General features: G+C 39.2%; 1 protein-coding gene across 1 annotated transcript in view; it reads left to right on the top strand.

Moving 5' to 3' along the window:
- syt7a (synaptotagmin VIIa) overlaps positions 1-13,429 on the top strand; it is a 102,948-nt gene that overhangs the window by 55,914 nt on the left and 33,605 nt on the right. Inside the window, exons 5-6 of the mRNA XM_077567776.1 lie at positions 7,755-7,834; positions 8,835-8,969. Coding sequence (XP_077423902.1) covers positions 7,755-7,834; positions 8,835-8,969 — 215 coding nt within the window. The remainder of the gene's footprint in view (positions 1-7,754; positions 7,835-8,834; positions 8,970-13,429) is intronic.

Genomic DNA, 13,429 nt, shown 5'->3' with positions numbered 1-13,429 from the left:
CTTAAATTAATTGCCATTATTCAACTGTTTCACAATAAATTTTTCCTATTCTATTCGTGACCTTCACGAATAGACTGATTAATAGTCTAAAAAATATATTAAATTTACCAAATTGTGATTTATGAGGTTCCAGCCCAACATCAGTGATATGAATACACAATATTCTCTATTGGACCTCATTAATTATGAATGAAGCTCCTCAACTCACCTCAATGGATTTTTGGGGCACCAAGATGCCAGTTAGTAAAAAATATGCATGTTAAGTGTGAGAGTTTCACTGCATTTAACATTTATCCACAATATTGTCGATTGGATCTCATTTTATTGTGAAGGTGTACTGATCGTTACAAAAGACACACAGCAGTGAGTGGTAATACAAGATGTATAATGTAGTTAAGAATAATCTTACCTTTGGTGATAGCAGTATGCGTTAAACAAGATTGTTATAAGTAGTATGTTGAGTTCTCGTGGCAAATGCCTTACACATTCATTATCACCGACACATACGATGAAGGCTTAGCAGGTACTCAATCTGGGCTCTCTTGATCTCTTTTCTTTAGGAGCCCTATATTCCCTGGACTCGTCATTAGAATGTAAACACACTGTAATTTGCATGAGAGCATCGCGTGCCTTTTATAGAGGTTATGCTCTATATACACGCAGGAAGAATGTTCTCTCCTTTTGCACGATACAGCCGAGTATCCTAAACCTTTCTTTTTCCCAAAAGTCCGAGTTTACTCTTCGGCGGTGTCAGCCTTCATAAGAGCAAATGTTTGCCCGCAGCTTCACGTGTCACTTGTGAGGAGGCCCATGCCAGTTTTGCTTATGATTCATAGGTTAATAGGCAAGACATTTTGAGTAAGTGTTGCTTTCGGTGTTTTAGCTTTGGCAACCAGTGCAAAAGGTTTTATTTAAAAACTCCTTGTGTGCATTGGTCTTGAAAACTCCTCCATGTGTATTGCTTCCTGTTGTGTAATATCGTGAACCCGCCATCACTTCCTTACACTACCTGCTATCTATGGAAATGACTAAGAAGCCTGTGTCATTTTTAAAGGCAGCACTAGATGCGTAGGTTGGTTTTGCACATTGCCGGCGAGAAATACTGTCACCTGTTATTGCAACCTTAAAGGTTAAACACTATCCATCCCAGGATGCTGGTTTACCCAAGAAGTAGCTCTAACTTACAGAGGTTGGTGAATTTAAATTTTGACTCCAAAGAGTTGACGTCTTGGCCACACCTCCAATTGTGGCTTCTTTATCCCACACACTCTGTATACAGATGAACTATCTTGAATTAATTTCCCATCTGTCATCGTTCAGAAAATGAAAAACTCCCACACTTGTGCCCCTTTGCCCTCTTTGTAGGCGAAATACGAGTGTATCACTGCCACCTGGGCTGCCTGCCGCCATGTTTCGTAGCACAATGTTTTTGTCTTCTTTTTTCCTCTATGGCTCACATATTCTCCTTTCTTGTTTGTTTGCTGAAATGGCACAGACTGAATGAGTGAGCTGAAAGACAACTTCCTTTCAGAGACGTCAAGTACGGTTCAGTACGGTACAGGTTCATAAATTTGTTACGTGATTGTTTGCGAACACTACCTCGCTAACACTATTAACAGTAAGCTATCATACAGTGGCCGAAGGTGAACCCAGCTTACTTTCAACTCTTCTTCTTTTTTTTTTTCTGGAAAGCTCAGTATTGTTCATTCGGTAATTTTACCGATTCGACATGTCATCATCATTGCTCTCCTTTTTAAATTTTTTTTTTTAATATATAGATTTTTATTTTTTATTTTTTTTGTATGTGGGTGATGTGTATGTGCGTGCGTGCGTGCGAGTGAGTGTGTATTCATTACTAAAACACTAAAACCTATTGAAAAAAAAAACTTTCAACTCTTCTGATGCGGTGAATAGGGTGACCAGATTGTCAAAATTAAAAACCAATACACAAAAATTTAGCTGAAAAGCAAATAAACAATAAATACTCACCAGGAACTATTTATAACAATTGTAATTGTTAGTCAATCTGGTCACTGTTGGTAGTGTTACTTTAGCTAATGCTAACAGCTATCTTGGGTGACACTTCAATAACGCTAAACAAGCCAATGCACCCACCATTATCCAAACTTTTTTGCTTGGTCCCAGCAGCTATTGGAAGATGACTGTGCTGTTTAGCTCGCGCCGGTCCCAAAATTCTAACATTGGAAATATGCTGCCAGAAAACCTCCGCTTGCCTTGGATCTGACTGGCAATCGCAGCATTAGGCTATTAGCATTATCCATTAGCATTTCTCATATGGAAGCAAGAAGAAGTTCTACTTCCTGTATGACGAAAACACGCCTGCTAGTGATTAGAAGCAGATAAGAATGAGAATGAAATCACTTTAACATCACTTTGACTGTGCGATTGACATACACATGGCCCAAACAATTGTATTGCTGACTTGACGGGACCCGCATAAAAGTGGGACAAAACTTTTGGGCTGGCCAAATTCGATGAGACGCGGGACACAAGGTTCAAAAGCTAGGACATCTGGTCAACCTAGGTTAAAACGCCCTGGCTGGGTCAGATGCCTCCTTTATGAGCCTGCTAGCGATCGGTTGCTAACTAGCAGCTCCTGTCTTCTTCACCTACTAATCATCTTTAGTTGTTGAGGAATGCGCCATACAAATTTGATCTAATAGTATTACCATATTACAGATGGTAGATTTTACCCAACCAAACTACACAGTGAGATCACAAGCATGAACAAAATTCTCAAGTTTTTCCCAACAGTTTAGTCTTCCAAATAACACAATTGTTACTGCTAGAGGTTTACACTTTCTTTGGATTCATACAATAGACTGATTTAACAGTGAAAAAATACACAGAAGCCTCCAATTACACACGTCGTGAAACGAGGTCACACTTTTTCGCTAAGCTTGTTTGTTGTAAACTGAATTTATTCGTCAACTAGTCATTCATGGACTGAGCTTGCGCTGTAGCAGTAATTAAAATGTTCAACTGTAATGCTAGCAGAAATGAATTCTCATTAGATTTGAGAATTTGCTTGTACAATATTTTTGTTTTGACTGTTTCATGACTCTAAAGCTCCTTATCACTGGCAAAATTCACAGTGATCATGCAGATCAAGTGACTATTAAATTCATGTTGTGGAGCTGCTGGTTCTGTGCAGTGGGGCCTCACGTTGTTGGTGTTAGGTGGGATTTGAACACATCAGTGCGGGTGTTGCTTACATCTGTTTCAACAGCAGTGGCTATTTGGCATTCAGAAGGCCTCTGTCTGCTTCTGTGAGCGCTGTGCTGTTTGATCCGTGACATAACTGCGAGATTGGACCTGACCACATTCGGAGCTCCATTGAATCAATTGTATCAGCAACATTTTTATTTTGGATCCGTTTGGATATTGGAAGTCACCGAAAGAGGAGGAGGATCGGCAATCAATGATTGCAGATTTTAACTCATTCACTGCCATTGACGGGTATAGACGTCAAAATTTTATTTGAACTATTTCTATCAGTTTAACTTTTTTTTCTACTTTCGTTAACAAGAGTTTGAAAACCTAGATTTTTTTTATTGTACATTTAGGACAGATATAACATTTGTGATTAATCATTCTAAATGTACAATAATTTTTTTTTCTAGGTTTTCATACTCTTGTGTGAAAAAGTGGAGAGAAAAAAAGTCAAACTAATAGAAATAATTAAAATTAATTTTTGATGTCAATGGCAGTGAATGAGTTAAATAAAATGAATTAGTATGATAATGCAGCATTTACCATTATCCAATGCCCTAATGTTGTCAGTGACAGACTGTCCATGATTGTGTTAATTTGGGAATCATATGATTCAAAGTTAATTCCGGTTAACATACAATAATGTTTTGACAAACAAACGATCACTCTTTTGTAATTATGGTGTGATGAGTGTAATATTGAGCGAGCATGTGGACCCTTGCTGTCTTAGTTCAAACAAACACAGCTGGGCGTTGGAGGGCAGAACACTGCCAACTGATGCAGACAGAATGCTAGCTTCTTTCATCCTTCATGTCTAGAGCCTTCAGAAAAAGCAAAAAAAAAAAAAACAGCTCATCATCACTGCAGGCAGTCTTCCTCTACTTCACCAGACCTCACTTCAGCTTTCCCGAATTAAAACGCATTTGGTGTAGTTTGTGGCAATTTGAGTCGTTCTCACAATTATTACATCGCATTGAGCTGTTTTGAACCGATGGCTCCGAGCCAAGCGGCATTCTAATCGTGAAACTCCTTTGTCCTGTAACAGAAAAAGTATCAGGTTTAAATTAGACTTAAGTATTTTCAAGGGTATTTGAGTGGAGGATTAGAGGGAAATTGCTCACTCTTCCATTTGGTTTGCTTTAACCCTCATTTGGGGCGCTGAGCTGATTTTTCTGGATTGCGCATGTCGTAAGAGCTTTGTCATATGCGATGGATCCCTGCAGCATTTATTCGTCTCACATGCACGCACACACGCAAGTGTTGATTAGGAGGAAGGTGACTGCCTTGAAACTGTTGCATCATGTGTGTGTGTGTGTGTGTGTGTGTGTGTGTGTGTGTGGAAACGAAAGCAGTGGGACTCAGTCTGCATGTTTGAGTCTCTTCTTGTTTTCACCAGCAGTCCACTTGAGACTTCCTGCCACTCGCTGCCTCAGTCACTTCGCACCTGTCCCTCCCCTCCCATCCCCTCTCCCCTGTCCCTTTATTTCCCCCCTCTACCTTTGGCTGACACCTTTATTTATTTATTTAGTACAAATCTAATTTCTATTTTTAGCTCTCTCTGAGCAGTGGACTCTCACTCATTTTCTTTGTCTTCCCAACGTCCTGAAATTTTTACGACATCATTGAATGATATATGACTAGCCAGCGAAAGCGCCAGATTTCGGGAGAATATTTCTTCCCTGTAAATCAGTGGTTATTAACCTGGTGTTCAGTCAAATACCAGGGGTTCTGCAATGGTCAAGACACACACCCGATTCATATGATTCGTTATGATACACCCCACTTTGCCTATGCCATGTGATTTTTTCATTATTATTATTACTATGTCAAGCAAAGAAAGAAAGTGGTAGGATGAATAAGTGCAAGATTATTTCACATGTATAACGGAACGTATGGTGTTCCACAGGGTTCAATTCTAGGGCCGTTGCTGTTTTCATTGTATCTGCTGACCCTGGGCTCCATCCTAAGAAAACAGTGGTGGTTGTTTTAAAGTGCTCTATAAATATAGGTTGGTTGCTGCGAGATTTGTAACGACAGCTAGCTAGCTAGCTAACAAGCAAAAGGAAAGGAACACTTCCCTTAAGATGCATACGAAAACGGAACTACTCTCTCAGACTACTTTCCCTGTGCATTGTGTTCACCAGTAAACCCTATACTTATGTCTGAAATTTGAAAAAACGAACAAACAAACAAATTTCATTTTTCGATGAAGGCATATAAGAAACTGGTGGGGTGCCGCCAACAAGATTGTGGTCACAGATTTTGTAATGGGTCCAAACCTGCTGTATTCAAGATGCAGGCTGTAGTTTGAAATGATAAAATGAAGAGTTATCTGGGCCAAGCAGTTTGCCTGGTGCACTATCCCATGTAGGCTTAGGAGCTATTTGCATCCCGATGTACTCGGTGAATGAATCATAGATAGATGCGAGTCATTTCGGTCTCTACCAAAAAGTCATATGTAAGCGCAGTGATGAGTGCTTGGCTCTTAAGGACTGCATTCACATAGATAGGCTGAAGATGGGCGGGTGTATACTTGAGTGGCAGTCATGAAGCTCTTGGCAAACAAATCTTTCTCAGGGCAGGTCTCATCAGTGCTGTTGCCAGAGTGTGTATCGATCAGAAAACAGTTAAGACCTTAAACTGACGCACAAATCTGACCAACACATTTACAGCCATAAACCTTCCCTGTTGAAGATTATGTGGTTTTGAATACTAATATGTGACATTTTAAAGGTAAATGTGCTTTTTTTGTCACATGGCTCATGGCAAGTTAGTCATGGATTTGTATAAAATGTATAAAAATGTTCTATTTAAAATATTGCCACGATCCCCAAAATGTATTTGTACCTTCTTCTTTTTTTTAAACGTTTTTTTCTATGCTAGAGCATACAGAAGGCTTTGATGCAGCCTCTGACCCGAAGAGGTCGCTTAAAGCAATGGTAGTTATTACAAAAACGGCCAGCAGGTGGCAGCAGAGAGATCAACCAGGGCCATGTTGCAAAAAAGCGCCTTTCCCCAGTGTTTTCAACAGATTTGTGAATAATGAAGAAACTTAGCTATATTCTAATGCTAATTGCTGCAAAACGGAAACAGATACAATTATTATTATTGTTATTATCATTAGAACACAATATTCTGTGGGCCTTGCAAAATTAGTCAAAATCCAGTAAAATAGCCGGGAGCGAATGGGTTGCTTCAGTGAAAATGGCTGGGAGTGAATGAGTTAAGCCTTTTTTCACATAGGGTATGTAAATTTACAAGCACAACTTTATTTTCTCAATGACAAGTGGCAAAAACGTGCAGGACAACATCCAGTCAGTTGACGTTTTCCTCTTCATTTGTTTGCAAGTTGAAAACACACAGAGAAAGTAATAAAAAATTTTTTTTAAAAATGGCCAAACACATAGCAAAGAGCAATGAAATTGATGCCATCCTCCAAAGATGAGGCTATTTTGACAAAATAAGTGACTCACTGTTGGTTGTGTGGCGGTATTTCCAAAGCGATGTGGAACAAATTAAACCGATTGTATGCCGGCGGTTGCTGTCCTAAAAAAACAAGCAACACCACAATGAGTTATTTTATATTTTTCTACACTTGTCCTATTAAAAAAAACTGTTTTAATATTTTTGCATGCTGTTTATATTTTTCCATTTTGTTTAAAAAAAATCATGTTTTTGTAGAATTCAGTACAGATTAAAAAATATAAAACAAAAGATTTAAACATTATTAATAAAAAAAATGTATGTGATGCAAGGATAAAGAATCTCCCGCACACTTACATAGACTTAAAATAAATAAATAAATAAATAAATAAATATATATATATATATATATATATATATATATATAATTTTATTTTATTTTAATTTTATATGTTATATATATGTTTGTATATATATATATATATATAGCTCCAGTATGGTGAGCCGGGGTGGCGTGTAGTCAAGATGAAGAAGCCTATTTTATATAATCTTAGTCCATTTATCCACCGCATATCACAGCACTCCAACTTATTCGGGCAGCTTTTGACTCACTCGCTTTTTGCCTCATATGTAGCCAAATGTCAATGGAGATTACCGCCATTGTGATGATGGCCAAACACTTTCGATTCTAATGAGCTTTTCTAGTGGAACGCGCCCAGCATACCTAACTTTTTCAATTGTCGTTATTTCCCCGTTAACGGCAGGTCATGCTCGAGCTGCTTAAAATCAGAATGGAGCAGGACTTTCCAGACATTTCTCTCCAGTGCCCAGATGATTACCTTTAAAGAGGCAATTGCCATGGAAATTTCTGGGTTGCTGCCATTGGTAATCATAGCCAGAAATGTCACTCGGCCGCAGATTTGATTTGACGAAGATGAGTATAATCAGGAGAGCATCAGGTAAAGGACTGGCGTTCAAGAGATAATGGGGTGGCGTCTTTACATGCAAAAACACTGCTTCAAATGACAAATGTATGCTAACCTTTTTTCTTTTTCTTCTACTGTGTCTGTGCTCCCTTTCCTTGCGCTTGGATCAAGGGGAAGAGAAATAAGCCGGGAGTGGAAACGGCAGATACTCCAGACTCAGCACGTGGGCGAGGGGAGAAGAAAGCCATCAAGTAAGTGCCTGCTAACTGGTTGGGCTTGAATAATCGGGTGATAATGACCTGCATTTGGTTCATCTCGAAAGCTCTCAATTTAAACAGTGACACGAACCAGGTATGAAAAAGAGGCCTATGATCAGGCAGCCTGCCATGCCCATGTTAACTTTGATAAAACAAGAGGTGTGCGTTCATTTTTCATTTCATTTTTTTCCCCCTTGTGTAACTGTCAGAGTGTAAAGGTACGAAATGATTTTCAAGTTGCTTTTCTCCCTCTGGTGAATTGAAGCTATAGGTCAATACTGGAAAATGTCAGCTTTGTAATGCTAAGTATGATTCTTAATTCCACAAATGTCTTTTTAACCTGTTCATCACCACTTCTCTTCTTATATTCTGTTAATCTTCCTCTTTGAATGTCACGCTTGACCTTTTATTTCCTACTTGAATGTTTTAAAGAGGGTTATGTGAATGTTTTGTGATTTGAGTGACTTATTTTGTTTCCATTTTCTCTCTTACTTACGGGCTCAAGCAGCATCAATGTGCTCTGTTGTTCATCTCTGCTTCCAACTCTTCTTCTCTTTGTGCTTTGCCAACTCTGACCACTGCTGTGTGACTTGTATAGTGATTCTGCTCACCTTTTCCTCCTTTACTACTGTGATTTACCTCTCCGCCACATGTCTCGTGCATTTGTGTCCTTCTTACTTCTCATGTTGATGATGGGGGTGGGCGGGGCCGGGGGATCCAGATTTCTGCTCTCGCTCAAATGTGTTTCATTAGGGGTGCCTTGCTAGGTGAACAAAACGTCATCACATGCTATTGTGCTCCCTCTTTCCTTGCTACCTTCAAATCGCTGTGGTGACTCTTCCAATTCAGGCTGGAAAACAGCCTCCCATTTCATGCAGCTCTTAGGCCGACTCTTCCTCATCTCCAGAGAAGGAACGCTTGTTGCAAAGTGTTGGTTAGTGCCGAGGCTGTGCGCAGTTGTGTTGCTCTGACCTGTCTTTCTCTTTGGCCGCAGTGATCTAGACAGAGACTTTTGGAATAACAATGACAGCAGCACAGTGCAGCAGAGGTGGAGCTCCTATCCGCCGAAGGAGTTCGTACTTAACATTTCTCCCTATGCCCCATATGGAGACCCTCGCCTTACACTCAAGTGAGTCTTGGTCCAAGACTGGTAAGAGTCTTCACCCTTGAGCAGGGCTGTAACGAGACAGCGACACCACCACTCCTTTCCCTTGCCTTCCTTTTCTTATCCTTATCTCTATCCCTATCCCTGCCCCTTATCCCCCTGGCTTCACAGTCACCACCACTCATCTAATTAAACTAGGAATGGGTGCGTACCTATACCAGGTATCGGCCCTTTTTCAAGATATTTGTGACGGTGGCCGTTTTACAATCAGGAACTAGAAAATAGAAGAATAGGAAATTGCAGAGGTGTAAAAAAAACAAAACAGTTTGAACTAGAAAATGAATCGAATTGTTACACTTTCAGATATATCGTGATACATATTACATAGGAAATGGCACGCTTACAGTACAGACAAATCCGTATGCAAAATAACAACAAAAGTAGTTACATCATACCCTCTCGAACTGAGCCATAGTCAAACCGAATCGAATCGTTCCACTTTCAAATGGAACCATCCTTGAAACGTTTCACACCACACGTATTGAAAACTGAATTGTATCCTCTTTTGTGGAGAGATGCACCCTCCTAGAAAATTGCCATTCATTTCATACAGTTTTAAGGAAAACTGCTATATGATGTAGGGGATGTAACGATAATGCCAATATCTTGATATTGCGATATTAAAACTGCCATGATATCGTCGTCGTCATGTCACGATATTCAAAGCACCACATCTGTTAAAAAAGGCCAGGTTGTATTCCATTTGTACTGTTCTAACAGCCTCTAGTGGTTGGTTTATTAGTGCAGTTTAATTTTAATTAGGAATGTTTTGGCCACTGCAGTGGTTGTCACTCCCATACATCAATCATACCTGCAAATATTTTTCAATATCTCCATCAAAAAACATTATTTTTTTCTGAACACAGCATTGTGAACTACATTGACCGTGATATTTGTGCCACTGAGCCAAGAGGAGCACATGACAATGACATGTGACATGACTAAGCCTATTTCTTTGTCACTGCTGTTATGAACAAAAACACAATATTGTGCTTTTTTTCCCCCAACTTGAGCTTCTTATACAATATAAGAGTACCGTGAGTTTTCTTTTTTTTTTTTCTTTTTTTTCTTTTTAAATATATACAGTAAAGGCCAAAAGTTTGACACACCTTCTCATTCAATACAATGCTTTATTTTCATGACTATGTACATTGTAGATTCTCACTGAAGGCATCAAAACTATGACGGCAACTATGACAACTAATGAACACACGTGGAGTTATGTACTTAACAAAAAAAGAAAATCATAAAATAAATATAGAAATAAAAAGCCACCTTTTATGATGATTACATTTTCGCACATTCTTGGCATTCTTTCGATAAGCTTTATAAGGTAGTCACCTGAAAGGGTTTTCCAACAGTCTTTAAGAAGTTACCAGAGGTAAGAATGACAAGAGTATGCGAAAAAGTAACCAGAGCAAAAGATGGCTATTTTGAAGAATCAATAATAAAAAACATGTTTTCAGTTAATTCACCTTTTTTTTTGTTAAGTACATAACTCGACATCAGTTCATACATAGTCTTGATGCCTTCATTGAGAATCTACAAAGTTTATAGATTGACGACGACCACCCCCCATAATATTGTGTTAATTATCATATTGTGACGTTCGTATCGTGATATTTATTTGATTGTAACGTTTGGATATGATTACATCCCTAATATGAGGATGTATCTTTCTTTAAAATCAAAGTTATTGTTTTTTTTTGGGGGGGGGGGGTACATTTTATGGATCAAAAGTATTTCAGTGACTATTCAAGAGTTGACTACTCGTACTGGTATCGGTCTGAAAAAAAGTGGTATCAAGCATCCCTAGATTAGTCAGACGACATTTCGAATCTAATATAAATGATTTTGATTTATTTTTTTGTCCCTAAGAAAAACTTTTTCACATGAGTAATGAGGCAAAATGTTTAGTTTAAAGGCCACAGTATAAATATTCGAATAAACTGCAAAATGAATACAAATTGCAGCTTTCAAGGCTGCGTGTTATTGTTAAACGCAATTTTCATGAACTATTGTAAGAACAACAAGAAAAACAAATGCAGCCAATGTAACCATTCTGGAGGGCACAAATGGTTACTAATGATTACTCATAATCTGCTCTGGAAATGTGAGCGATTAAAATGTCATACACGCACATTACGGCCGTCCTATTATTCCTGCAGAGAAAAGCAGCGCAGCCCTGCAACTCCTTCTGGCTCCTTTCTGCTGATCCTCCTCACTCCCTGTCACCTTTTAATGAACACTCCGATGCCCGCTCCACTCCCTACAGCCCTGCCGGTCATACTAACTCCTGAGCTCTAACCTCTCACCTCTCTCCCATGGAGCGTAACCATGGAGACGGACAACCCTCGTTAGCCTTCCTAGCTAAAAAAAAAAAAATGCGCCTGCCTTTGTTGTGGAGGGTTGACCGTTAGACCAGTTTGTTGTGTGATGCCATTGTTCACCTGTAGTTGACATTCGTCTGTGCCCTTCCTTTGATCTCCCATTATATCTATCTCCAAAGTGAACGACACTAACACCGTAACACTTGAGCTGCATGTACTGTCGGTCACAATGGGAGATATGGCATTTTTTACGTGATGCAATAAAAGTCATGTTTGGAATCCAGTAAAAGCTCAAGCAAGGTCAGACTTATCTCCTTCCAGGCAGTGTGAGGGCTCGCGGCTTAGAGTTCCTGCTACCAGGAATCTGTCAGATAAACTGTCTAATGAATGGTCATTTTTAATAGGCTGAGCTGTTGAGAAACGTGTGCTAAATGGCCTGGAGAGATGAGGCTGCAGTGTGCTGGTGAAGGTGCTTGATATATGCTTTTCCCGTCAAAAAACTCCCCCAGAAGATGATGGCTGCTGATCCCGGTTAACTAGCCTTACTCCAGCCGGCAGTGCTTGTGTTTTGAGTAGTTCATTTAAGAAAAAAAAAAAAAAAAAGTAAAAAATCAAGGTTGGCATTTATTGTCCATAAAACTGCTTTATGCGGCAGTTATTCTTTTGTCCACTCGTAGTAATGGACAATTTTCCCTGCAAAAAATTGAAAAATGGATTTCTTTCTCAATAGCATGCCAGAAAATATATCGGCATTGAAAAATTGAAGAAATCAGCAATTTGTTATTATAAGGAGAGACAGAGGATGACCTCCTGTCTCTGACTTTTATATGATTTTCAAGCAGACAGCTACAGCATCGTTTCCTGTTTAAAATTCCCTTGAGATCAGCAGCTTTCAGCGTTCTGTGGTGACACTGGCCCTCATTTATCAAATAGGTTGCTATCCTGTGTGATTCATCTTCATTTTTAAGGAATTACTACATTTTAAAGTCGATATAATTTTTTTTTATTCAGTCTTTTGCAGTACAGTGTATTTATTTGTCCCTAGTGACAATGACACGATTGTAAAAATTGCTGGCTTGACAGCAATCATTTGTCATATTCACCATGAGACTGAACTTTCTATACTGTATTTGATACTTCATCTGATCAATCTGACACTGGGAGGAAGTGTCAAGGGTAATGTGGCAATTTATCTTTTGTAAATCACTTTTACTCCCAGTGAACCTTAGGCAGTAAAGGGATTGATGCCTGACTTTACTGCACATTCCTGTAAATACTCGTGTTGGTTTATGGGCCGCATATATTTACATTTTCCTACTTTTAATTTAAGTAAGACCTTGCCCACCTTTCCTTCAGCTCGATAAACGAGGCCCATGTCTCCTGTGTTGACTGTGGCTCCAGCAGTGTCATCCATGCCGTTGTTGTGATTGATGGCTTATCCACGTGCACATTCAGGTCACTTGGTCACAATCAAATAGGAAGGTTGACCTTTGAACGGAAGCAAGACAAATATTAGCGTTCCCTGACCTCAGCGTCTGTGATTCCTCATATTTTGCCTCTACAGGAGGACTGTGCATGTTGATGAAAAGCAGTCATGTCACCAGAGGGCACTAATGTGCTTTATTTTGATTACCGCTGCTTTCAAATTTGACACGATTATGTTCAAACCCCAAAACAGCGTTGAGCTATCATTTGAGTTGGCAACAATCATGTAAAGACTCAAATCAAGTTTTAATTATTACTTGTTTGGTGTATGGTGTCATAAGTACTCTATATGGGCAAAAGTATTGGGTAACCTATATGGTAACATCCAGAGGATGCCGCATCATTGATGGGCCGTCATTCGTCAATGGCTGAGACACCCGTCCATCATCGTCAATTATTTCAATCCGTACCAAAAGTATCTGTCAGTTTGTCATTATTTTAACTGCCATTCTGTCATCGCTAAATTATAGCCGCTTCAGTAAATTTAAGGACCGTCAATAAATTTCCCCAGTCCGTCAGGCTGTCATCGTTATTATCGTGATTACCTTGTGAGTGGTGAATTAATGTTTTTCAAATAAAAAAAACTTTATTATGCGGTTGTTGAAATGA

Source organism: Vanacampus margaritifer, chromosome 6, assembly GCF_051991255.1.
Source record: "Vanacampus margaritifer isolate UIUO_Vmar chromosome 6, RoL_Vmar_1.0, whole genome shotgun sequence".
NCBI classification, from domain to species: Eukaryota; Metazoa; Chordata; class Actinopteri; order Syngnathiformes; family Syngnathidae; genus Vanacampus; species Vanacampus margaritifer.
The sequence above is the reverse complement of the archived record's forward strand: the minus strand, read 5'-3'. Positions and strand labels throughout refer to the sequence as shown.